Here is a 27516-nt window from a genome sequence, read left to right on the forward strand (position 1 = left end):
CGTATACAAGCGTACACTGGGTAAGACACAGGGTCCACCATTTCCCAGCCCCAGTCAACGAACAGATTCAGACCCACAGACTAAGTGCTGCAAGGTCAACGTTTTAACTACTGCATCACTATGCTGCCAGATTTGTTCATCTATTATTCCCATATGGAAAAAGAAATAGAAAAAAAACCTCCTGAGTTTCCCATTACCTCAAATAGTAAATATTTATATTTTATGTATAAGTATTTACACTTAAACCAATATACTGTGGACGAATGATGATACTGGTAATCATGCTTTCATATACAGGTATATTACGACCTGCAGGTAGGAAAGCCTTGTGTGTTTTTTGTAATGTGGAAAGTGTTCTGTTTTGACCCTATAGGTATGTGATTGCAGTGGCTGACCGAAGAGATGTATTTAAGGTGTCAGAAGAGGTGTCTTCAGCTGTGCCTGTCTGAAGTCTGTAATTAGAAACAGGTGAGAGGTGAACTATAAATGCATTTTAGCAGAACCCCATCTTCTGTCTACCACTTGTAATGCAAGCACTTTCACTGCAGATGATGTATAAAGTTATTTCCCCCTTGATTATTTTCCCTGATTATTTTAATTGTAAAGGGACAACCACAAAGCTACGGAGCTATTCAGTGATTAATCAGTGACCATCCTGTATGTCTCGTGGTTGTTAGGAAATGAGTCGGTTGTTAGGGAAGTAATCTGTGGTTAGGGGATGTCCAGGTGTCAGCAGGATGACAGAACCACTCATTTGGTCTGTGCGGCAGCTGGACGGGATGGGACAGAGGCACATCAAATAACCACAGCTGGAAGCAAACAGAGGAGAAAGTGAGTGTGAGGAGACGGGAGAGTGAAAAGAAGAAAAGAGAGCGGAGAGAGCAGCGGTGGAAAGTGGAAAACAGAGGAAAATGGAGACCAGTATGAGGTTTTAAAAAAACGAAATCTCGAACGTCACTATTTTGTCTTTGTGTCATTTGTACTTTGTGGTCAGCATACACACACACACATACACAATCACTTACACACCGACGAAAACATATTTTAAATAGTTACATACGGTTGATTGTCTGGAAAGCAATAGCCGTGTTTTTTTTAACAGATCTCAGCTAGTCTAAAATCTGCATGAGCTCATAGGTTTACTGCAGATTTAAACATATTTTGAATGTATTGTAATGTACTGCAAGGCACAGGGTGTTCCCCCCTCTGGGTCCTTTTATAAGATACAACTCAAAGAATTAAAAAAAAAAATGGTTATAATGCTGTTGAGAGCAAATTTTGTTACGGCAAATGGTTTTAACAGACAGCCCGGGACTGCCAAGGCCATGTCCAGCCAGCAAAGTTTCACATATAAGCATCAGTACATAATCATAACAGTCAGGCAACTAAATGTCATGAACAAAATCCTGGTGTAATTGCACGGAAACTTTTAAAAACAATAAGAAACATCATGTTAGCAGATGTGTGTAATATGCAGGTTGTGCATCCACGTCCTGCATTTGTTTTGGGATATATGCTGCTGTGTGCTGTCATTCAAGCAGATCTCTGCATTAAGGAGCTGCTGTGTGAAGGTAAACATGTTGCAAAATGTAAGAGCTTGTAAAATGTAAGAGTCTACAAGCTCTCACATTTTGCAAGATATTTACCTTCATACATATTTAGCTCCATACTGCTGTACCACCTCCAGCGAGTGTATAATGAGAGATCCTGTAGCAGCTATAAAGGTGTCACAACCAAAAACAGACATTGTGGTCCTAACAGCTTCTGTCTTGTACATCTAGTATCCTCTGACAGATTCTTGGAGGTTCCCAGAATGCCTGTGTCATTAGTCCATGGCTGCTGGGTGTTCACTGCAGGGGACTGGCGTCTTAGACCTGGATGGTTGCCAGAGAGGGTTGAAGTAAAGAAAAAGAGGGGCATGTATGTCCGTGTTTAGATGTACAACATGTGTATGTAGGTGCATGCTATCATAAAGGTTGTGCTGCACTTTGCCTCACTGTCTCCAGTCAGAGGGCTCGTGCTAAACACTCAATAGGAGAGATGTAAAGCTTTGCAGAATAACAGATTTTCGTTCTCACTCAACCTCTTTAAACAGTGGCCCGATTGGCTGTGTACAACAGACATTGCATCACTGCACTTTATCCACACATATGTGTCTCATATATCTTTGTAGAGTCCACACATAAACATGAGCGCATACACAATCACAAAGAAGGGGGCTCTCAGAGAAGTTGGGAAAGTTTTGATCCTGGCAATTTCACACCCATGTTGTGAACAGCTGCAGGGTCAATCGAAGGACAGTCTGTGGGGGGAAAAGGTTTTTCAGGTCTGAAATGTTGTCACTCCATTCAGCAACACAGGTAAGACATGTTTTTATCTGCCCCCTACCTCCCGAAGTGGCTCTGTGTCATAAGTTTTGATAGACCTGACTCTCATTGCTCCAATCTACGCAACATGAAACGGTGGAACTAGGCAAGCTTCACTACATTGTGTGTTTACAGGGCAAAAACAGTCCTCTTCCCAGAACTAAAACATTCAGCCAAGGTAATATATTACACCCATATGTGTTTGGACTCCTCCAAATCATTCATGTTCATCCAAAATATTAGCCAAAACTCTCAAACTGAAGACCTTGGGAGTGTGTGACAGTGGGGTTTTGAATGCAGGCCAGTGAATATACAGTAATGTTAAAAGCGATCTGATCATTAAAGGACAGAGCAACATGGTAGTAAACTGAGTCATGATAAGATGGCAAAATAATGCATGTGAATCATTTATTCAGGGAATTTAAATCACCAGGGAACAATGCCACTCAGTGCGTGTGTGTGTTTGATTTTCAGTCCATCCTCTAGCAGTTTGCTGTGGGCTTTTGTTTTTTTTCCCCCAAAGAATTTCTAAAGGTGTTTCCCATCATCACTAAAATATAATAAAAACAATAACTCAAAACATAACAAGCCTTATACAGCAAAAAACAAAAAGTGGGTGGAGAAGCAAGAAGTATGCCTCTCTAAAGCCCCACAATCCTGCATGATGATTCAAAGGGAGCAATATTGTCTTTGGACAAGCGTTAGGATACGCTACAGGAGTCTGTCCATTTTTCTCTCTCACAAACACACGCTCTCTGTGAGCTGTCACAGAATTCATACCAAAGAGTAAAAGAGGTGAAATCCACTTAAAAGGACACCTACATTTGTAACGTTCTCTCAGCACGTCTCTTTACATCCTTCCCAAACTGTCCTTTTTCCCTCCCACCCCATAAGCCAACCCCAACTCTCAAACGCACACTCCCCTCATTACAGATGTGTGTCTATGTGAGTGTGTGAGATTGTCCTCCTCTCTCAGTCTCTTCATGGCTGGATTGTGGCAGCAGCCCTGCTATCTGGGGCAGGGTCGAGTTCTGGCTCTGCTGTACTTGATCTGTCTTCTCTCCCCAGCCACAGGTGCTCTTCCTTGGGATAACACAGGTGGCTCGTCCCCTCTGGAGGTAAGACGCCCACACTTTCATTGGGGGGGGGTATAGAGTATGAGCTACAAGGGGAAGGCATGGCATGCTAAGTTATATCCTTACTTTGTAATATAGATCGTGCTTGTTCTGATGCAAAATGCAAGTAACAATCTTTTAAGATTGGGGAGGCAGGAGTGGGACTGAGTTTGCCCTCGGGGAGGTGGGGGTGGGGGTGTGTCCTGTTTGTTTTAGATCATCTCTGTTTGTGCCACTCAGGCTGAGAGTAATCACTAACAGACTGAGTAATATCAGACTGTAAATAAAATTTCAAATGCGAAGAACCAGAGAAAATGTTAAAAGAGAGATGGCAGGAACGGAGCAGATGAGCCAAACTCATTTGCAAAATAGAGATCTGCACTGTGGAAGATTGGAGAGGAAGACCAGAAAGATTCCCCAATTCAAACCAACTGTTGGACCGAGTGAGCTATGGGATTTCCAGGAAGAGGAGGGAGAGCAAGATACACGAGTGAAAATGAGAGAAAAAGAACAGTAATGTGATCCAGCGGAATCTGTGATTATACTGTTGAAAATTCGGGTGATGCTGAAACTATGGTAAAGAGAGTAAGCAGAAAGTGTCTGAACATGTACAAAGGTGCAGTGTTGTGGCTTTGTTTGCATAAAACATGTGCCAGTGTATCTGTTGGCAGCAGTTTGAGGTGGTGAAGGGGAATTTTTCTCGGACTTTCCTTCACGTTGGCTACCATAAGATTGCAGAGATTCCTGCAGGAGCATGCAACATCAGCATCCAGGAGACCAAAAAGAGCCCAAATTATCTGGGTACACACACACACACACACACACACACACACACACACACACACACACACACACACACACACACACATAACCATATCTAATAGCACAAGTATTTCCAGAATGACAAGCACCAATGCAGTAAACAATCGTGGGGATTTTCCAGCTCTGCTCAGCCAACGTGGTGTCTCCATCATCAACGGAAACTGGCTAATCAATAGACCCGGGATCTACGTTGCTCTGGGAACATATCTGACATATCGACGACCCAATGAGATCCGGTCTCGTAATGGAGAGTCCATCACTGCACCGGGGCCGCTGACTGAGGACCTGCACGTCTATGTGAGATGGAAAATGAAAAACACTGATCTGACAAAGTTGCCCATAAAAATTAAAAACAATTTGAGCTTCATTATGAGATACGAGGTTATAAAAGTGCAAATTTAGTTTCTTTATATGTCTGACAAATTATCAGAATTAAAAGTAGCAAATAAATATACCTTCCAAGGAGTCCTATTAAGATTTGCAAATACAAATAGTATAAAAAATACTACTTATTGGATGCCATTCATCTTTTTTTCTTTCTTTTTCACAGCTGATTTACCAACAACCATTTCCTACTGTGCAATATGAATACAGCATGCCTTTAAACCGATACCTAGCTCCTGAGCCCGGTACACCTTCTGCTGTTCTTCCCCTGGGTGAGTAAACTCACTAACATGCATAAGCACACAAGCTGTATTTGAGTTACTCAGTATGGCCACAGCGTCAGTATCTCATTATCAGGACTATGGTTTACCCTCAGACAGCATGTGCCCTTTTTTGGCTTCTCTTTGTGTTTGGTTAAGATCGCACTGCAGGGTGACACCGTTTCGTATCGTTTTCAGCAAAACTGTTCATTTGATCATTTGATTAGGGTTTAATTGACATTTTTGATACAGGTCAAACTTTCTCCTGGCAAAGAGCCCTTTGCCACACACTGAGACAAGATAAGCTGTCACTTATGCCAGATTTGGCCTCAGGCCTCACCTGGCCATGAAACCACTTCTCAGTCAAATGTGTAATATGTTTTGGATCCCCTGAAAATGTGACAGGGTATCAAAATGTCTGTAATTCCTGAACAGTTGATGCAATATTTTCTTAAACCCCGTGAACCAAAGCTGAAAGCCTACACTATTCACATCTTGTTTGATTTAAAACCCACTGTGGTGATGTACAGGGGCAAAATTATGAGCATTGTTTCATTTTATAAATATTTACAGTATGCAGTAAAGCCCCCTTGCACTTGTTGGTTTGACAGCTGTAACCAGATTAAAACTAAGAATAAGGTCATTTTCTGTATATTTTTCAAAATTTGGTTTTAGTTAGTTTTGCAACTACAGTCTTTTTACATCTTTTTCTAGCGTCCAGTTTTTGTTTTTATTTCAGTGAACTAAAGTGTTTCGTTCACACCCAGCTTTAGTTTTAGTCTAGTGTTTGTCCACTGTAATAGCCTACATACAAATTCACACAGTCCTTAAAACAGATCTTAGTAGCCATAATTAATAAAACCACCGGTGTGGCAGCCTTATGGTTGTACTTGTTACATTTTAAGTTATATTATATTTTAAGTTAGCCCACTTCTTCTCTGGCACATGGAACCTCTAAACTCTAACTTTCTTGTAGCTGAGACAGTAGATTTCTCCTATCCAGATGATGATGGCAAGACCAAACAAAGCATCATCAAGGAGGCATGGCATCCCAACCAGGTTCCCTCTTACCCTACTGTGAACTCTGAGTCTCATGTCACCTACACCTGGATGAAAAACGGGCACACAGAGTGCAGCACAACCTGTGGCACTGGTAAGAAGTTAGTTCATAGTTCTCAAATCTTAATCTGATAGTGCTAACAGTATCTACACCTGGGGCCATCGGGAATGGCAAGTTGTAAAGACAAGAAAAGCATATAATAATAGCTTACACAATCAAAGATGGCCACAGTGGGCAGCTCTGCATGTCTGATTTGGCAGATATTATCTCAGGGATTTGTATGTTCTCCCGGGATGAAACCAGGGGTCTCTCACTTGTTTGGTAAATATGTAAACTACTACACCATAGAGCCACTAAAATAAAGAAATCAAGTCGCTAGCTGAAACAGTCTCTAGGACAATGGGCTTCTACATTACTGTGCATAAGCACACATATATTTCACTCTCCTATTTAATTTTTCCCCCTGGGTGTTTGTCTGTGTTTTTGCCAGGCAAGCGTCAGGTGGTCCTGGAGTGTGTTGAGAAGGATTCCCAGACGGCTGTTCCCGCTGACTTTTGTCACCCTGCCATTGAAACAACAAAGTGGGAAGAAGACTGCAACATACAGCCCTGTCCTGCATAGTGAGCAACACCCACAGACACCTGATGTCCTATTCTGCTAGATGTGGCTAATGCACAGACTGAGCTGCATATAAACTACACATGACGCACACAGTATTACTTCCACATGGTGCTGTGACTCTCGGGGTGAACCCTGATCACTTGCACACATCCTAGCCATAAGTCGGCCAGTAAGTCGCACTAAATCTCTTTGGTGTGGCTTCATTTTTCATGTCGTGCGGTAAATACCACTCTGCTTTACTGCTGCCAAGATGTTAGGACATTAACTTTATGTTTGGTTGTGGGTCTGTCAGATATTTTGCCCACAGTCTCAGTGATCCATGATTGCTGTCATCATGAAATATATGTTTATGTTTTTACTTGGAATGTGGCAGAAACAGAGGGCTATAAAACCAAGACATGAGTAGTAAGAAAAGTAAAGACTTCTGAATTTGTGCAGCACTTTTTGGGCTCCAGCGATAGCCTTTTGTATGATCTGTTTTTCTCTAAAAACAAACACTAACGAGTAACCTTTAAGATGGTGGGGAAGTGGTCACACAAAATTTTAATTTATACAGCGCTGAATCACAATAACAGTCCCCTCAAGGCACTTTATATATTGTAAGGTAAAAAATTTATAGTGACATGAGAGAAAACCCCAGCAATCAACTTCCTATGAGCAAGCACTTGGCAACAGTGGTAAGGAAAAACTCCCTGTTAACAGGAAGAAACCTCCAGCAGAACCAGGCTCATGGAGTGGCTGGTTGGGGGTAAAGGGGAGGAAGATACGCTGTGGAAAAGAGGAACTTAGTAGTTGTGGTCACCAAGAAGACAGAGCTAGGGCAAAGGCAATTTGGTGAAGGTCTTTAGTAAACTTATGCATCAACATTAAAGCACATCATGTCTCTATTCTCTTGGCTAACAGCTGGGACGTAGGTGAGTGGTCAGAGTGCAGTAGAAGGTGTGGACCTGGGACCCAGCATCGCCAGGTCATCTGCCGCCAAGTCACCGACGTTCACGCCAGTGGGACAGAAACTTCAGTTACTGTGAAGTCAGAGATGTGCGGTTCATCTGACATGCCAGTGACCCAGTCTACGTGCCAGCTGAAAATCTGCAGTCAGTGGGATATACGATCAGAGTGGAGCCCTGTGAGAAAACACACATTTCATGAATACTTATGAACAGCTGTAGTATGAGGAGTGTAATTTTATCAGTCGTGGGGGAAGTCTTAAGGTATTTAAGTAATCCAGACAAGTCTCCACTGCTGCTACGTCCTCAGCTCTCTAGAGGAAAAGCGGAGCAATGACAATCATCTAGTATGTGTGGAGAAGGCGGAGGCACAGTTAAAATGTTTTACAACACAAAACACCATAAAAAATGGAAAGAAACAGAAAAAAATGCCAGAACCAACCAAGTGTGGTACATGTGATGTTCGTTTTACTCTAGACTATAGCTAGCCCAGTCTCTAGAGTAGGAAAACCATCCAAAATGGTAATATAACAACTTACAGACCCCCCCCCCCCCCCAAAAAAAAGAACAGGACTTCTTAAGGTACGTTTAATTTTAACACACATACCAGCCAACATATAACATGTTATTTTTGCAACAAACATAGAAAACTAGCCAGACAGCTAAAGTCACAGCTGCCTCTTTTAAGCCAGCTGTTGCAATTAGCTGGAGCCTGACTAGAGCACAGGACTGAAGCTTTGTATCAATCAGCAGTGGTGGTGGGCAGGCTGAAGAGCAGGTGCAGAGACCAATCAGGAGAAGTAGAGCATGTGAAACAATTAAATCATACAAGCTGTAAAGAGTGGAAGACCCAAAGGAGTAAAAATAAAAGCACTACCACTAACCAGCAAAGTATAACTAGCTGACAACATTGTGTATAATGTGTATCTTGTGCCATTCATTTCAGCAATACAGCCATGAATGGGCATTTAGGAAGACAAACATGCATAACTCACAATCTATAGCTGCAGCAAAGGAATTTACATGTCACTGAATAAAAGGAACTCAGTAATTTTCATGAGAAACAAATCTAGATCTCTCATCTTCTCCTCTAGTGTTCAGTACCATGTGGAGTTGGCCAGCGCACCAGGGAGGTGGTGTGTGTGAGCAACCAGGGCGATGTGGATGATGATCAGGAGTGTAACATGAACCTGAAGCCAGACACTATAGAGAACTGTGACATGGGACTTTGTGCACGCAGCTGGTTCACCTCTATCTGGAGCCAGCGGGTAATATTGAAACTGTTTGTGTTAGATATTGTGTTTGAGGAGACTGTGACAGGACGTGCAAATAAAATAATGTTACATTTCAAAATGGGACCAAATAAAATGAAATGTGTGTGTGATGCTCCTTAGTGCTCTGCAGAGTGTGGTAGAGGCAGTCGAACCAGGTCTGTAGTATGCCTGATGGATCATGTGACAAATCTGCCTTTGGATAGCTGTGAAGGGGAACGCCCGCCAGAAGTGACATCATGTGATTCAGGGCCATGCCAAAATCGTCTGGAGTGGTACACAGGACCTTGGAGTCAGGTTATTCACACACACACACACACACACACACACACACACACACACACACACACACACACGCACACACACACACACACACATCATTGCAAACTGTGCAAACAACATCCATTTGAAGACTCACTTATGTGTGTGGGTAATTTAAGTGTTCTGCAGAGTGTGGGAATGGCACACAGACCCGAAGTGTGGCTTGCATTTTAAACAGCGATGGTCAAATGGAAGTTGTGGACCAGTTAAAATGTTCCAGTCTTTCAAAGCCAATCACATCTCAGCCCTGCAGACTGAAGCCATGTGGTGTCCAGTGGTATGTTACGGAGTGGAGTGTGGTAAGTGTACCAAACGTCTAAATCAGTTCTGGCAGCTCCAGATTCAGCATCTTTTATCCAATATATCCACTATTCCTCCTCTGCACACATCCAAACCATCTCAGCCTTGTCTCTCTGACTTTGTCTCCAAACTGCTCAACATGACCTGCCCCTATTATATAATACTTTCTAATTCTGTCAATTCTGGTCACTCCCAATTAAAATCTCACCATCCTCAGTTATATCACCTAAACCTCGGCCTTCTGTCTTTTTGTCATTGCAGCTATCCTTTTGTCACAAATCATCCCTGACATTCATCTTTACCCACTCCACCCTGCCTGCCCTCTTTTCTTCACCTCTCTTATACTCTTTCCTTTGCATGGGATGTTTAATCTCATTTACGTTGACTAACTCTACTCCTTGCAGCTTCACTGTATCCCCTTTAATGTCTTTAAGTCATAGACCACTCTACATTTTTACTGAGACTTTTCCTCATTAAAGATCTGCAGTTATCCCAAGGACAAGATTTCTTTTTTTTAGTGCAACAGGAGACCATTAAAATGCATTTTTCAGTATCTAAAAACATGTGTTTTTTTTTAAAAAACAAAACTGAACCAATTTGTGACAAACTGGTTAGTTTGTGTGTAATCTGTCTTCGTCCTATGACCTCAGTGTTCACGGACCTGTAATGCTGGCTTCCGTGTGCGCGAGGTCCGTTGTCTTGCTGACAACATCGTCCCAAGCGATCGCTGTGATCCCAGCTTTATCCTGGAGAGTCGAGAAGAATGCAACAAACAGCCTTGTGTAGCTGAAATAGGTAAGCATGCCAAGCAGTGTTGTACGACAGCAGTTCAGCTGCATACTGAACGGTCAGTGTTAGACCCCTTACATCACAGAGAGCTCAGACGATGAAGATGCTGATCCAGATCCAACTGCCTCAAACAAAAAGAACTCGAACTTGCTTAATGTGGTCCATATACAGTACATTTGATTCTTTTGTCTTGGCGTCTTGTAGGATGATTAAATTAGTCCCACCTCTTCTATCAAGGTTAGCCAGTTTAGTAGTTGCTCCAAGCAGATGACTGCACTAAACAACAGACAGAAAATACAATTATTTAAAATATCTTTACCCTTCCCCCCCCCCTCTTTTCCTTCACAGATCCATTATGCAGTGATAAGTATCATAACTGCATGGTGGTGGTTCAAGCCAGACTGTGTGTTTACTCATATTACAGAAGTGTCTGCTGTGCGTCCTGCTCTCGTGCCCAGGAAACACACCCCAACTCTTTTCAAAACAATCACATACGCAGGTGATGCTGCAGTGAAACTCAAGGAACAAAAAGCTCTGTGATGACATCAACTTACTGTTGAAGACAATGAAGCTTTAAAATTGGGATGCCTGAAACTTTTTTGTCCTCACAACAACACACAGACAAACACACATGCTCTTTCATAGGACGTTCACAATTTTTAAATCTGCAGTCCAAGTGTAACATTAAAGTGGACACATTCAGTGTTTACTTGTATATTTATTCTTAATAAAGTTTCTGTAACTTCTGGTATTCTACTGCTTTGTTCACTTTTTATTAAAGAAATATTACAAAATTAAAGAATATATTAAATAATATATAAAAGTTTAAAGAAACATTATTAAAAAAACTGATCAAATATACCTGCTTTCTATCAAATGTATTCACTTTGTAATAGCTGTTCCCGGTTTAGGTCTGTGACTGGTTGATATCATTAGAGTTAAGTTGTCTCGATAAATAAGGAGCCAGCTGTGACATGATCAGGTGTGAAATGAAGCGCCAGCATGAAAGGACCGCGCAGGCCATCGTTACCTTTTTTTTTTACTGATCTAATGCTGCTGCACGGCAAAATGTTTGTGCCCAATTCTGGAACCACTGACGAGTTTAGCCATTGAAGGGTCTATAGCAAGAAATTAATCTACAACTGGCAGATTTTGCTCAACATGATTTTCTTTTAACTAAAATGTCCTTAACGTCTGTTAGTAATACTACATAATAATGGCTACATTGAAACATGCTAAATTAGTGGTGGTAACTTTTCATTTTCATAAAGATGGGGTTCTTAATGGTGACGCTCTCTGTGCAAAAGGTTTTGGTAGTTGTACTTTATTTTTGCAGCATGTTGTAGTTCTTATATAGTTTTTTCCCCCTTGTGTTTTCTCCACATGCTTAGGTATCTAATTGACTATCTTAGTTGTCACATCGTCACCCATTCTTTATTTATGTCATACTGTTTTGAACTGGCAGTGTGAAGGGATCTAAACAGAATCCATCCATCCGTCCATCCATTCGCTTCCGCTTATCCTTTTCAGGGTCGCGGGGGGCGCTGGAGCCTATCCCAGCTGTCATAGGGCGTAAACAGAATCCTTAAAACCTAATCGTGATTCCAAAGCCTAACAGTGTGAAAATATTTAAACTGTAACACAGGATCTCAGATAACTTTGCAAGACCTCAGTTTAACTGGAAACTGTTATTTTAGATGGAGTAATGCCTAAGGTTTTTACCATGATGCATTAATGTGGAAGATAAGTAGGTTGAGGTGGACTTTTAATATAAAGTTATGCCTCATATTTTAGAATCTCAGTCTCAGTTACATGCCTTAATTAAAATATCTGCGCCACACCATAACCAATAAATAATGTGGAGTGAAAGTAATGGAGGTGTGAAGTAGAACTACGAGGGAACTCGAGTACATTACATTTGCACTAGAGTAACTAATACTTAAACTGTTACATTTCTGCACTAGTGCAAAGAGCAGACCACAGACTGTTAGCTGAATGCTTAATACTTCAAAGATCTCATCAACCCATTTCTGTATGTGAAAGCAATTTTGTAACTCCAATTTCAATGAAAGAGAAAAAGGTGGACATGTTCTTACTACACATTTAATCTTTGCAATACTCTTTTTCAGCCAAGAGATCACATTAGCTTTGTATCCATTTAAGATAGTAAGACCATTTCTTTAATGGGACAGCTGGGCTGACAGCATGTAAAAGGCTGTAATTCAATCGCATGAACTTCAAGCACAAAAAGAGACATTAAATGAACACTAGTGACAAATGCACATTGCATTCTCAGTTTCTTACAAAACAAATTAAATGTAGCACAGGGATCAAAACTCTTGCATACCCACTCTCCCACTTTTTTTTAGCTATACATATTTATTAGCAATGTTCCCAAGGTGCTCCAGGGTCTTTCGGTGTCCGTGGATGCAAGACTGCACCAGTAAGTCCATGCTTGCAGGCTGTTGAGGATGTGTGACAGGAAAACACTTTCAGATTGAGCCTAGGCCTTTGGCATTGAAGGATGCAAGGTCCACATTCACCAAAAAAAAAAAAAAAAAGTCTTTACTAAATTGCTCGGACACCAGTACCCCAAAAACATTCAAGGCTCTATCCATGCTGATAAACTTTATCCCATAATAATATATAGATATATATTTATATGAACAGAAATGTAGCCACATGTCCTTTTTTTTTTTTTTTGCCATTTTCTGCTCTTAATAGGTTTTTTGTTTGTTTTTGCTTTGTCCTTGGCATAAGGGGACCAGACAGTTGGATGTTAACGTTACCGTTTCTATGATAAACTCTCTAAAAACACAAGTTAGCTTACCTGATCCCTACCCTACCTCACCCCCATCCCAACCCCTTATTGTCCAAAACTTGAACAATCACCATTTATACAAGTCAGTTCTGAAAATACTATGGCAAGTGACAGTTTCCACCTCAATGTCATTGTGAACAACAAAGAAAAATATATATAGTTCACTCCTCGTTCGATTTGTTCAGCTTATCAAATGCAATAACTGGTCTGTTATTCTTTGTTGCATCGTACCAACATTCACGGATTTTCAATAATGTAGAAGTTGTACAAAGACATAAATACAGTAGGATACAATACAGTAAAAAATACAAAATAAAGTTGATATAGATTTTTTTCCTTAAATGATAATTTACCAGAGGCAAACCCAGAAATGGATCTTTGACACTAGACAAAAACACCCCCTGAGGTCAAATGATAAAATAATAACCACGTCTCAAAGCTAACTCCCAGATAACTCACTACTTTGTCATTTATACATAGTGTGCTATGTACAGGACTTATAGGCAAAATGTGGGGGTCCTGTGTGGCACAAAGTTAACATGTTTTATGCAAGTGCACTAGTTTGGGTTTTACTTACTAGCGAGACATTAAGCTAAGGAAAACGTGAAGGCACAATTATCTGAGGGAGAGCATACCTCAGGAATCAAACAACAGTTGTGGTGTCAAGAGTCAGATTGAAAAAAAGGAGAACCACGGGAGGAAATAAAAGTGTACAGTTTAAAGGTATGGTTCAGGGTCTTAGAAGGACGAGGCAGTGAATCAAGTTAAGGCCAAATTACTTAAGATCGTCCAATCAGAACGCTCCAACAGTAAAGACGATGTTAGACCTGACAAATCAGAGATTTGAAATACAACATTAGTTTAAAACCAGAACTCTTCTATATTTTGTCATAGCCTGGCTCGCTACACAGGAATTCTTTCCTCAAAGTTAAGTCAATTATATTAAACAAGGCTTTTTTTGCTGTTATTTCAGAAATTGTTATTATGCACAATAATGTATAAATGTATGTTACAAGAATATACATGGGCTTCAGTCTATAATATCTCAGTAAGGAGTACATCCAAGCATTCAGATTGCGGACTTTGGCTTTTAAAAGTTAGTCTACATATGCACAAATATGAAACTCACATAGAAAATGCACCATAGAAAAAATTAACATGGGAACCCCCCCCCCCCCAAAACAACATGGAAATGGACTAAATGGCTCACACACTGATCTGTCACACAAACTCTCTCAAAGAGAACCAAGAAAAAACAAAAAGAAATGTTTTCAAGTTTCACCTTTTCATACCCCACACATTTTATCTGCAGTCACAGATTTGTTCAGAGTTGAGAAGAGACAAGAAATACAAAAAGGACCAAAGATTCGGGTTTGGAGGGCTTTTAGGGGTAAGGTTCAAGTTTGTCATTTCTCATGTGCAAGTCAATATAAAAATGCTACTCGTACACTGCTTTTGTCGACAACACAGGTTCGGGGCAGGCCAAACCCCCTGTAGTTTGCTAAATTTTTTAAAAAGGGGCTTGGAAATTGGCAGGCCAGCTTGCTCGTCAATGCAGTTTCCACTGCACTGAATTTTCTTCTCCAGCTCTTTGCCTTCTCAGTTTATCAACTCGTGGGAAGAAGGAAGAGCAACTGTGGGAGTCTGCCATCTTGTGCCTCTTCTCTGTTATGTCTGAAGAGTCATCTCCTTTATGTACTCAGAATCGCCACTCCTCACTCTCATTCCTATGACTTCTGCTTAGATTGACTGTTCTGTTCATCTAATTACCCTCCGTATGTCTCTCACTCGCTGTCAGTCTCTAGCTCTGAGTCAGACCACTGCACTGGGCTCAGCTTCCCATTCCGCTGGGCATACTCAATGATTGCTGTGTAGCAGAAATAGTACTGATCCCAGGTCTGGATGCTGAAAGCCCTCTGTGTACGCATCCGCCGCACCGTCTGACAGACATCTACTGTGCCAACATCCTCCAGCTGGGACAGGCAGATGTCCAGTGTGCAGAATGTGCCTAAACAGCCATGAGGGATGAATATCGAGAAGTTACACTTAAAAGAACTCAATTAAAAAGGTTTTTGTTGGACACAAGACAACAGATTAAAACCTAAAAATAAATGCAAAAGTTAGGACTACAGCTCAGCAGAAGGGAAGAGGTAATTCAAGTAAAAGTCATTGTCTAAATAATACAAGGCAAAACGACCTGCATACACAATACCTTACATTTGTTTACCAGATTCACATTTGGTGGGATTTTAATTTTGTATATCAACTGCATGAATTACAATTAGGAAGGCAAGGCAGTGGCACTGATATATAAAGACACAAAAGTGGCTCACACACTGGTGAGGTACTTTTAAAATAACAGGCTGAAGATTGACCAACATGTCCTCCCACTTCAGCTGGCTGCAGGGATTTCCTTTAACTTAAAGAGAAGCCTTTTACACAGTATCAGCCCTCTGAGCTAAACAGGCACTGTAAAAAAAATACTTAAGTGTTATGGGACAGATGCAGATTGCTTTACTGTCTTCTGTGCTTTAAACTTAATAACCAATTTCTTGGGCTATTTAAAGGTTAGCTACCATTTATTTAAAGTGGCACCGGCTCCAGGTTCAAATAGTAAAGTAAAACTCTCAGATGAGATTACTTTAAGATGCATAAGAGCGCTATAAATCTATATTTAAAGTATTTAAATCAGATGACGACATCTTTACTAGGATGTGTGCAACTATTCAACTACACAACTAATCATCCCTAGTGTTACTAGTCAGTACCAGACGTGCTAGTAGTGTAATCTAATTGTAAACATTTGAATTGATGCCCAGTGCTGGTAAATTGCTATGTACTATATGTTATGCAGCCATCTGCCACCAGATGGAGCATCAATATTGAGAAAGACCATAAATATGTTGCTCTAGGTCTGATCTTTTGTTAACACTCTTATTCTTTTAAAAGCAAAAGAATGAGATTGTAGATACAAGCAGCAAAAATGATCTTTAAGGGTGGATGGGCTGTCCCTTAGCGATAGGGTGACGAGTTCAGTCATTCAGGAGGGGCTCAAATTAGAGCCGCAACTCTAACTTGAAAGGTTTATTTTCAGTGTTTTTCCCTCTTCCTTGTCTATTTGGAATACAATGTTCAATGTTGATAATGTTAGGTGCTGCACAGTTAAGCAAGATATATTATTGAAGAACGGGATTAATGATGTCAATGTTTTAATGGTTATCCATTAAAGGGTTCTCAGATTTAACTTGATATCTGAGTGTTTCTTAGTTTTAGATTAGTCAATTTTTTCCCCCTTAATTGGTCGATTAAGAAATTAGCTGCCAAGAGCATCCATAGTTTTTACCTGTACGGCCAATGCCAGCACTGCAATGCACAACCACAGGGGGGCCCCCTGGAGGCCCTCTCCAGGTGGATCCCAAGGTCTGGACTGCAGCTTCCCTCCTTTGCAGAACATGTTCACGGAAGTCCAACATAGCAGAAGCACTCTTGGGCACTCCGAAGTCCGGCCAGCTGACATAGAGGTAGTGGCACACTTCCCGCCTCTCTCCAGACTAAAAGGTCAGACGGTTTCACAGGAGAGCAGATAAAGAGAGAAGATAGTCACTTCTTTCTTGTGAGTTGGCATGTTTAAGCCGTTTTGGAAAATAAGATATGGTGATTTCTACAGTTTCTACTGACAAAGCATTCTCACAATTTAAAGAAACTCTTTAGAAACTCTTAATTGACAAATGAAACTCCTATCTCAGTTTTTCATCTCAAAAGACTTAAACTGAGTTAAAGAAATGTAAACTACACGTGTGCTCTACCTGTGTGTTGTACAGTTCAAGATGGGAAAGTTTGAAGTCCTGAAACACTTGGATGTGTGTATTCCTGACCAAGAAGTATCCATGCTGTTCAGTCCTGCCCTCCTCAAGAGGCCAGTATTGTCCACATTTGACACGTCCACGCTCCACCACCCTGAGAGACACAGTAAATCCATTTTCATCTCATTCACAACACATCAATAATGTGCCATCATTTGTAAAAATCCTTACATTAAAGTTTACATCAGCAATCCAAATTGGAGTCTCACCTGGTGGTCATTACAATGATAAGTACCATCTGTTCCCAAACCATCCTCCAGAAGTCAGCAAAGGTTTTTGGCAAAGGACCTGAGGGACACAAGATGATAATAACGACACATTTTATTTTAGGCGTCTTTCAAAACACTAAAGCTCAACTTACACAGAAGAGTTTAAAAAATGGTAACCAAGGAAGTATCAATGACAATAAAACTATTTTACAATATATAAGCTAATTAAGAACAGAGGGTTCATGTGACAGTTAAAGGTGAATATGCCAGTTTAAAGAAGAGAGTTTTGAGGGGAAATTTTAAAGTGGATTAATGCCAATATTACAGATGTCTGAGAGGGAGTTCCAGAGGCACGGTGCAGGATCTGAGAGTAGAAGAGAGGTACTGCAAAGCAAGTTTATGGAACAGCTTAAAAGGTGAGGAGCAGAATCTTGATGAATAAAAGACAAATTTAAATGTGATTTTGTCAATGAAGTTTTACTAAATGACTTATGGAGGGAGTTCTGGTTATGATATGACCACTAGCAATTGGGACCAGATAACATTTGTGGATGGACTTGATAGAGAAACAAAAAAGAAAAACGTTACAGTAATCAATGAGGAACATAAACAAGGAATGATACTGGTTGTGAGCAGAGGGAAGTTTCAAACTAAAAAGGGAACGAAAGTGAGGGAAAGGGGAGGAGGAAAATTACAGGAAGTGTTAGTGATCAGCTGCTGGTAAATCTAGTCTATTTTGACATTTTAAAAATAACATCAAAGAATTACAGTAAGAGGGTGGGTAAGGATGAGGCAGCAGAGCCAGGTTATTATGTTCCTGACCATTCAGAAAAGGGTCCTTTGCTCCCTTGACCTGAGCTGATTAGTAGGGGTGCAATGATACACAAAATTCACGGTTCGGTTCGGTTCGATACTTTGGTGTCACGGTTCGATATTTTTTCGATACAAAAAAAAATGTTCATGCCTTTTTAATTTGTCATTTATTAAAATTGTAAATATATATTTTAACACAAAAGTACAGTTTTTAAATTTAACCCTAACCCTTGTGCGTGTTGTTTTTTAGCTCGTCATATTGCAGCCACAGAAATTCTTTTGTCCATGAAACCATAAAGCTGCACTTTCTTTTTGCCTTATAGTCTGATTTGTCATAACTTCTCCGTTTTGTGGTAAGCTTTTCTTTGGCTGTCACTTCTTCACCCTGACCTGTCTTATTTGGCTCAGCAGAACTAAAATATATATCTGTCTGTGAAGGTTCTCAATCATCCAGGTCATCGTAGTGAAATATATATCCTGCCGCACTCACATAAGCTCAGCGATTCTCTGCGCGATCAACCTCTCACATGTTTAAGCTGCGGGAGATTTCACTTGTCATGTTTGCATAGTAAGCTAACAATTAATAAGACGATGTCAGAGGAATTGGTGCACAAATTATCATCACTCACAGATCAGTGCTGTCGCTCTCTATACACAGTTCGAGCGATTGCAAAGTGAAAGCAAAAAAACAAGGCAAATTCAAACACGATTTCAATATGTCACATATTGACAGTGGCTCACCCAATGACATAATTACCCAGCTACATTTCTGAAAGAATGCAAAAGCATTGACATATATTTTTCCTTCCTACAATAGCCCGACAGGCAGGGCAGAGATAGCCCCGGGACGTCGGGCTAGCGATATTGCGAGCCCTGTATCTGATTGAGGAATCACTCATCTTTGGAAAAGAGAGTTTATTACAGAGAAATGTCTCTTTCCAAAATAAAAGCTATACTATCCGCTTCTTCTGGGCTATATTCTCAGCAGCATATTAAACATATCAGGTCTCCATAAGGAGAATCCTGTGCTAACAGCTGTCTAAATGACTCGGCTAAAGTTTGTAGCATGCATGCTTGTTGTTTTTGTCTTTGCACTAGGATGATGTCGGTGTAAATGTGCAGTCATATTCGTTGTGTTCCCACTAGTGCTTTCAGGTTAATCTCGTTGAAATAACCTTAACGCCACAACACGGCAAATCTCCGTTAACGAGCTACCCTATACAGAGGGGCTAGACGGCCAACACGTTAACGAGCTAACTGCGCTAACACACTAGCTCCCACCCATGTAATTGAGCATTGCATGGCACATCCAACATACTGTTTTACTTTAGTCCATGACTCGCTTACCTTCAGGGTCATACGTCACATGAAAACCAAAATAATTCCAAATGCCAGATCTGAATGAGGGTGGGGAGGTCCACTTCTGTCTCGCTAGCTTGCCCTGCGCTCTTCCTTCTGACCATGCTGTCTGTGTTGAGTGCTCAGTGAATCTGCGTTCGACTACTCCGCCTAGGCTGCACTCTCGAGCCTAGGCGGAGTAGTCAAATGCAGATTCACTGAGCGCTCAACACAGACAGCATCGTCAGAAGGAAAGTTGATAAAATAAATTACAAATTTTGTATTGTTCTTTTTTTTTCTCCCCTTTGGTTTTCTTTCTTTCTCTCCCCCTCTTTCTTTCATTCTTTCCCCCTGTCCTATCCCACAGTCATGTCTGTCCCGTTTGCAACTGAAAATAAAATAAATTCATAATTATAATAAAGGTCAATCAACTGGACCAATATGATGATCCACTTAAAATAAATCCTCTTGGCATCTTTCTTGGCCTCAAGACAACAATTCTGATGGGTATAGATCCAAACGGGACACAAAAAAAAAAAAATTGAAAAAATTGAAAAAAAAAAATTGAAAAAAAATTGTATTGTTCGATACATATGTGTACCGAACCGAAAGCACTGTATCGAACGGTTCAATATCGATACGAATATCGTTGCACCCCTACTGATTAGATCTGTGTACCAAGTAGATTTTTCTGTAGATAGCGTGCATCCTTCTAATGAAGAATGTGGTTATTGTACATTTCTTTGTGAACAACAAAATCCAACTCTTTTGTAGTGGTGTTCCAAGAGATAGGTTTTTTGCTACCACTTTGCATAATTCAGAAGTAAACCATGATGGGGAGAAAAACAACCTATGTTTTTAAAGCAAGAGCATCTAAAAGTCCAAGAAGACCATCGGGGGTAGGTTAAGAGTTTATGGTGGGAAGGCTGTCAATGACACCCGAAAGACTATTTAATGCCCTTAAAATGAAGTGACATGTTGAACATTTGTCTTGGATAGAGTTAAATAGCCATTAAAAGATAATCAGTCAAAAGCTATCTTAGTAAAATGTAAAGTCCAGCATGAGAACATTACCCATCCTCTTCTGCTTATCCTTATTGATATTGTATGATATTATCCATATGGAAATTTTACACTGACTACTGATAGAGACTGCTGTATTTTAATATACATACAGATAATATCCATACTAAAATCTCCCAGCAGTCAACGTGAAATTTCGCTGGGATGAATACATCTCTGACAGACAGACATACTTCCAGGTAGAAATGTAATAGCGACAGAGAGTCGGAAAGGTAAAACCACAGCTGTAGGAGCTAAGCGGCTATGTACTAAAGAACTGCTGTTGATGGATTAAGTATGACGGACTGGGAAGTCCGAGCAAGCACAAACCATACAAACAGCTTGGCAAGTCACATTATTGGTGATGATGAAACAGAGTACGGCTCTAGACTAAAAGAGGTGAGAAGTGGGAGCAAAGCTGGCATATGTAAAAGATAAATCTGTCAATGCGGCCAGCTGAGATTCCAAAATAATGAAAGTCAGTAAAGTGAAAGACTGATCAGTTGCAGTCAGTAGAGATCAGACAAAACAATAAAAGAATAAAGAGAGCAACAGCGATAATAGCTCATGTACTATTTATAGTATTATCCATACTGTAGTTCTTTACACAGTATGGAGAACTACAGTATTGCTCAAAAGGGTTGAGGCACTTTGGATCTTCACACTCCATTCAATCTCACAATCCCATTAGAGGCATTTGACGTACATCACGACCAGAACATAATAAACAAATATCTGAAGGAGTCATGCAGTTTTCCAGTTAAAGCACTTAGAATTACATTCATTGAAAGATAAGAGCTGTTCAAGGAATCATCTCATTATATCATAAAAATATGCAAAACTACAAGCAATAAAGAGTAAAGCAGGAACTTATGTGAACAGCTTCTCACCCTGAGTAGCGATGTAGGCGTTGCTCCTCTTGTACCCATCCATGAAACTAGCATTAATGTAATCTGATGTCTGCAAAACACAGCAGAGCGATTCACCGTTCAGTTATTTTGCCTTGGATAAGAAGATGCTACACATTACAGTTTAAAAAAAAAAAAGTGTGCATAACCTTAATTGTAGTAAATAATTCTACACTTAGACCACTGTCTAAAAAAAGAACAAAACAAACAACAACAACAACAACAAAAACTGAAAAAAAAAAAACAACCCAAAACACAGATACACCTGTATTCAAAACATTTTGAATACACAGACTGGGCCAACATTCAATGTCTTAAATTAATAAGATACTTTCAGCTGCCGATGATAAACATGAATTTCATCTCAGCTAAATGCTAATGCAATCTTCACTAATTCCCAGAGATAAACAATAATATTGTATTAGTATCGTACTTATAATTTATTGATTGAAATGTATCTACAGATGAATTATTACCTCATCCTCATCATTAGAGAGTGGGCACAGTCGCACTCGTGACTGGTCGAGGCAGAGAACATCACTGTACCTGTTCTTGACCTGATTGGACAATTTCCTGCAAAGATGAGTCTAATGTGAGGCTACATAACAAACTGAAGCTCTGGCTGATATTATACATTTAATTCAGACACACAAAATATAAGAGCTTGACAAGTCTTACTTAGAGTAGTCAAAGGTGCCTGCAGGAGGCTCCTTGCGGATCTCCTCATACTCTTGATAGATCCCTCTCTTCTTCTTCCTCTTCACATACTCCACCAGGTCATGCACCGTCATGGCTCCCTGCTCTGGCATGTGAACAGACACCTCCATGCAGTGGTTCTCATCATCAGGACCCCAAGATGAGGACAGCGGTGGGGATTTTGAGGAAGGCTGGTTGGGTGGACGAGGCTGAGATTTCTGAGGCAACGGAGGCACTCCTTCCTCCTCACCCTCCTCATACTCCTCCTCTATACCCTCACTGCCACTCACCACAGCCCCATCAGTTTTCTTTGAGAGGGGTGTATCAGGGGGAGTGTCTGATTGGGGAGGAGCTTGGCAGCCACTACCATTAATGTTAGCATTGGCGCTGGAGCCAATGACAGCCATGTTGGCGCCGCTCACTGCTGAGCCATTCCAGTGTTGGTGGTTCACTTGCGATTTGTCCACAGCAGAATTTGGACTATGTTGGTGCTGGCCTTGGCCTCGAGTCCTGCTCTCCACAACACAGTGGTTGTGTGGGTTTGCGTTGCTGTCATCATAGCAGTTAGAGTTAGCCACAGCTATCTCAGGACCTATTTGTGTATTTATATGGGCGTGGGACAGTGTTGCATCTACACTTGTGTTGCTATTCTCTAAGCTATAAGAGCGCAACAGGCTTCCCACGCAGTCATGTTCTTTTGTGTCACCCTGAACAATGTTTGTGTTTACATTAACACAGGATTGAATCCAAGCCACGTGGTTATACTGGGATGTCCCACCCAGGTGTTCAGGGAGGGAGGAAACTGGGATATGACTTGCCAACTCATGAGCTTTCACTGTGCAGACCTGGTGAGGAGAAAAACAAAAGTAAGTATTAAATAATGAACAACAAACATCTTATACATGATGCAAATTCTTGATGAAACTAAGAGACACACCCTTTCTCTCAGCTTCTCGCGTACAAAGAGGCGAAGAACCGCGAAAGGTGCTCGAAACCAAAGAGGTGAGGACACAATGAAGACACATTTTAGACGAGCTGGAAAGGCCCCCTGCAAAATGAAAATATTTTTATTATATATTATATAATATATAATTATTTTTCACTATAAAAATATAATGAAATATTTAAAAAAAAAAAAAAAAAACAAGGCGAAAAGCATTTTTGAATTCCAAGATCATCAAACACAACGTGAGAAAAAAAAAATGCTCCTTATATTTACCTTGAGCAAATTGAGAATCTTGACACAGAGCTCATAGTCAAAATTTCCATAACTGGAGTTGGTCATGTCGTAAATAAATATGAGCCCATCCCTTTGAGTTTGAACACTATAAAGAAATGAAGATCTTTACAGTTAAAGAGCAAAATAAATGTGCTTAAAAATACACTTTTATCTATTATAATTCCTGTGTTTCATTTAGTTATTTTATATTTCTAAAGGTACTTTCAACTGATCCTTTCAACTGATCCTTTATTCAAATCAATCACTAAAGCAAGAGATTTTTATGTTGGATGCTCTTCCTGACACAACCCTCCCATTTATGTGGGCTTAAGATCGGCATATGAAATAGACTAGCTTGTGACAGACTGTGTTTATACCTCCTCCTGGTCTTCAATCAGGGACTTTTCATGTTACGCTAATGATTAACCCATTTATCGATATTTCTATCTTTATGAATTAACATCAGAGCACAGGGGACGAACTGTTGTACCAGATCAAAATAACACGATAAAGTGTCATAGGAAACTGTTTATTTATGGTTCACGCTTTACCTCTCTATGGCTTTGTCTAGCTGGTAGATGATGGCCTGGAGAACAGCTTTATGGGTGGTGAGGTCTGGTCGATGAAGTCGAGCGGTGAAGAGTGCTACAGCAGCACCTTTTGCGTCTCGGCCAGGCTGGGAAAAATATTAACAGATCACCATGTTACACCACTGCAAATCAATTTATCGAAAATAAAAACTTTACTTCATTTCTATTCATAGAAATACAAAAATAAGCTTACATGAGCCCTGTGACATGCACATACAGAAACACACAAAACTCTTTTTTAACGACCAGCACCACCTTGCATAATTTTCTGTGTATTCTTGGGTGTTAATTCAAAATGATAAGCTACAGTTCCTTTTATGTTAAGTGACTTATCATTGCTTTATCACTCACCAGGACTGTAAATTTGCCACTCAGCAGCTCAGAGCGTAGGGGCTCCTCGTCAGGGTTGATATTGATTATGCCCTCTTTGATTCTTGTGTTCTAATTTTCATACATGAAGATAGACACAGGAGAGACAGGGGAAAGTCATAAGCTTATAGATGACTTAGTATGTATACAAACACTTAACAGTATTCAGTTGTTAGTCTGTGTATTACAAAAGCCAGTTTATTAACTTGCAACTCAAGGGTTGTTTTTGGTTTTTAAACAGAACTCAATTATTCCACTAAAGTGCTAGCATGTATTAGATTAACATACATTTTTATATACACTGTATTATACAAGTATGTTCAGGGCATTGTGATTCATAGGTGTGTGAGAAGTAAAAAGCATTTAAAGACATACAAAAAAGTGCAGTATGAATGTGTTAATTAGTGAATGCTGGTTATGGTGCAAAAGCTCTCTTAGCGCTCTGCTTGAGTGCGATACAAGTACCACTCCAGTTCATTTTTTTTTAACTTTAACAGATAATAGATAACTATTTAAGCGTCAATAATTACATGTTATAACTATAATTATATTTTAATGTTTAACATTGAGAGATGTAATAACCTGTGAACTAACTTGTGGTTTTTTCCCCCCCCAACAGAAACCCTGTCATTAGATATACTTATAGGGCATTAACACTATGCATTTTAAAGATTTCCTGCATTTACAAACAAGCCTATGATTATTTTTAAGGATTATTATATTTTATATCTAAACACCACTTAAGAAATCATTACAAATTCAATGTGTGATATTTACCTGAAAAATTGGAACTATTTTGCACAAATTAAGCCCGATGGGGTTCGCGTGACGACAGAAGGTAAACAGATGTTGCTGTCACTAGTTGAAACAATGCCATACCTTGTATGCTTGGAAAAGATCAATGGCTCTGGAGACGTCAAACTTGCGGGCCATAAGAAACTTAACAGCTGTAGGTTGAGAGACGAGCCCAGCGCTGTGAGGCTGCTCCCTGCTCCGCACCTCACTCAGGAACTCCTCTACAGCCTGAAAAGACACGGGAAAAGATGGGCACACGTTAAGAAAATAAAAAAGAGAGATTGTGTGTAAAACTTTATATGGCTTTGAAAGATATCCATAAAAAACAAAAGATAATATGGGAATGATTGCTGACATGACAAGAAAAGTACACAATTTTGTCAAAGATTAAATATTGTGAAGTGTGCGCTACTGGAAGATACTATCAACAAAAGCACTCATGTGCCAAGAGACAACAGTCAGCTTGTTTGCTCCAAGTACTCTGCATCCATCCTCCAAATTTGAATGCACCAGGAGAAAAGTATAAAAATGGGGACAACAATTAACTTTTCAGCTATACACAAAGAAGCTTTATATATGTGCACAAATAAGGACAAAGAAATGTACATCCATTGTAAACATGATTCAAAATACCGTGTTTCTCCACCGGGTGTTTTTTGGCAAACGTAACCCATCCAAATGCTTAAGCACCTTGTCTCATAATGAAATTTGTTATTAATTGTAGCCCTAAACAAAAGAGATGCTCATCCAACATGTGGCACTATCCATGTGAAAATGTCAGTGCAGGGTTTTCTTTGTTTTGTTTAAATGGCTCGTGGGATTTTGGAGAATGACTAAACACATGAGTCTGTTACATTATTTAATAGAAATGTATGCATTTTCCCTTTTTACAAAGAAAATAATTTGATAAAAATGTCTTTATTATACTTTTTTTATGAAACCATAAGTAACAAAACTGTTTTTTTCTGGTGTTTTTACTGCCTCTGTATATATCTTTTTCCTATGCAGAAAATAGATGAATTATAACAAATAACTATATAATTGATGCATACTGGAAATTAACCAGAATGCAGACTTTCATTTTTTCTAATCCAAGACTAATATTTGGAAAAATGTGTGCATTTCCTGGCACAGTCTTAATTATATGCCAAAAAGATGCAAGGTCTTGACTGGCAAAAAATATACTTATATACAAAGTATTAACACATCAAGAGAATTATCACTGTGGGCCTAAATTTTTAAGTGGGACAAAAACTATTGAAAAACTCATTATTTAGGGGGCATATTTAAATTACATGACCACATAATTAATCTAGTACCCAATAACGGTACATCAACACCAGGATGATCGCTTTCCCTTGGTTGAGATGTAATCCAAGACGACAAACACGAGCAGCCAAAATCTACAAACGTTAGTGGTGCGGGCAGTTAGTTGACAGACGTTACTGTGTGCGCGAAAGTGATTAGCTATCAACAGATAAGATCTGCAAATCTGGGGAGCATCCAAAGTATGCCCTTTAACTTTGCTCAATGATCCGTTAACCTTGTCATAAGTAGATGAAGATCAGGCCAGAAGCTGTAATATAATGCTGTAATCAGAAACGCAGAATGACATTTCATGTTTGTCATTTATCTCAGGCCCACCCCTTTTACTAGAAAGTGATTGCAACAACAATGCTACGAACCGGAGGATCATTTCTATGAATTGTCCACAGTAAATCCGTTAGACGAGATATTGCTAGTTCGTTGGCTCGTAGCAAAACACTCGTCCAAAGTCGCGGTTTTGGTCATTTTTAACCGTGTCATGGTATAAAATGACAATAAATAATAAAGACAACAATCGATTTATCTTTTTTAACCTTAATGCTCAGCCCGAAATCATTTATAAAGACTGGTAAGACTGCAGTCTAGGAAATTCCCTGCAAGTCAACAATAGCCACTGCCATTAGCTAGCGGCTAGGTTGCATGTGGTAGCTGGACGGCTAACGAAAGCCATTAAGTGACTACAAGCTCTATGAGTAGGGCCAACTGTAAAGAATTGTGGGTCGCTGGTTAATTTACTTTAGACTCATGAACATATCGATGTGGTCCGCATAATGCCTAGTTATCAGGAAGTGAGCATTCAAGGCAGACTGCCGGTAAAATGATACCTTCCACTACTAGCAAACGCCATCGCGCTAACACACATGCTAACTACTGTCAGTCACACCGGAGTCGGTCGACAGGAGGCTTGTGAACGGGCCGGGGCTGTTTACTACACCGCCCCGTTCCCAGAAATAACCGCACGACAGAATCTGATTTTTTTTAAAACCTCCTTTAGAGAAGAAACGGAGGGTGGCGACTGTACACAATGACTACTACAAGAAAACGAAAAAGGAAAAAAAAAAATCACGAAGAGACTCTTACCAGCTGCTCCTGAGTTGTCAGGGCTTCCGCCATGTTGAAGCCTCCGCAACGTCGCAGCGGGCGCGCCCACTAGCCGCTCGCTCACGCCATGCAGCCAGAGATAGACTTCTAAGCCCCGCCCACATCCCCCCCAGCTCAAACCGCTGGCGTTTCATTAACTGAATAACATGG

General features: G+C 40.1%; 2 protein-coding genes across 2 annotated transcripts; one reads left to right on the plus strand and one right to left on the minus strand.

The window, feature by feature from the left end:
- Window positions 1–1513: 1513 nt before the first annotated feature.
- On the plus strand, window positions 1514–10898 carry adamtsl7 (ADAMTS-like 7). Its single transcript, XM_085460781.1, has 14 exons — window positions 1514–1571; window positions 1782–1920; window positions 3343–3484; window positions 4153–4282; window positions 4425–4600; window positions 4854–4959; window positions 5924–6100; window positions 6498–6627; window positions 7532–7754; window positions 8670–8843; window positions 8970–9143; window positions 9287–9466; window positions 10118–10262; window positions 10605–10898. The coding sequence occupies exons 1-14, from the start codon at window positions 1514–1516 to the stop codon at window positions 10757–10759; spliced, it is 2109 nt and encodes a 702-aa protein (XP_085316907.1). The 3' UTR covers window positions 10760–10898.
- A 1443-nt stretch (window positions 10899–12341) lies between these two features.
- Window positions 12342–27429, minus strand: ptpn9b (protein tyrosine phosphatase non-receptor type 9b). Its single transcript, XM_085459403.1, has 13 exons — window positions 27346–27429; window positions 25024–25167; window positions 24127–24216; window positions 23737–23861; window positions 23186–23291; window positions 22904–23014; window positions 21949–22811; window positions 21747–21843; window positions 21253–21322; window positions 17150–17228; window positions 16884–17034; window positions 16421–16628; window positions 12342–15085 (listed from the first exon to the last, which is right to left on the minus strand). The coding sequence occupies exons 1-13, from the start codon at window positions 27376–27378 to the stop codon at window positions 14862–14864; spliced, it is 2301 nt and encodes a 766-aa protein (XP_085315529.1). The 5' UTR covers window positions 27379–27429; the 3' UTR covers window positions 12342–14861.
- Window positions 27430–27516: the final 87 nt, after the last annotated feature.

This window comes from Copadichromis virginalis, linkage group LG6 (genome assembly GCF_057382275.1).
Source record: "Copadichromis virginalis isolate Kocher_CV1m ecotype Utaka linkage group LG6, C_Virginalis_male_GT1.1, whole genome shotgun sequence".
NCBI classification, from domain to species: Eukaryota; Metazoa; Chordata; class Actinopteri; order Cichliformes; family Cichlidae; genus Copadichromis; species Copadichromis virginalis.

Coding starts and splice junctions, on each gene's coding strand:
- ptpn9b (XM_085459403.1), bottom strand. CDS start 27,378: ATGGCGGAAGCCCTGACAACTCAGGAGCAGCTG. Junction 24,217..25,023: donor ATCTTTTCCAAGCATACAAG/GTATGGCATTGT, acceptor TATGAAAATTAG/AACACAAGAATCAAAGAGGG. Junction 23,015..23,185: donor AGATTCTCAATTTGCTCAAG/GTAAATATAAGG, acceptor TTCATTTTGCAG/GGGGCCTTTCCAGCTCGTCT.
- adamtsl7 (XM_085460781.1), top strand. CDS start 1,514: ATGCTGCTGTGTGCTGTCATTCAAGCAGATCTCTGCATTAAGGAGCTG. Junction 4,601..4,853: donor CTGAGGACCTGCACGTCTAT/GTGAGATGGAAA, acceptor TCTTTTTCACAG/CTGATTTACCAACAACCATT. Junction 9,467..10,117: donor ATGTTACGGAGTGGAGTGTG/GTAAGTGTACCA, acceptor CTATGACCTCAG/TGTTCACGGACCTGTAATGC.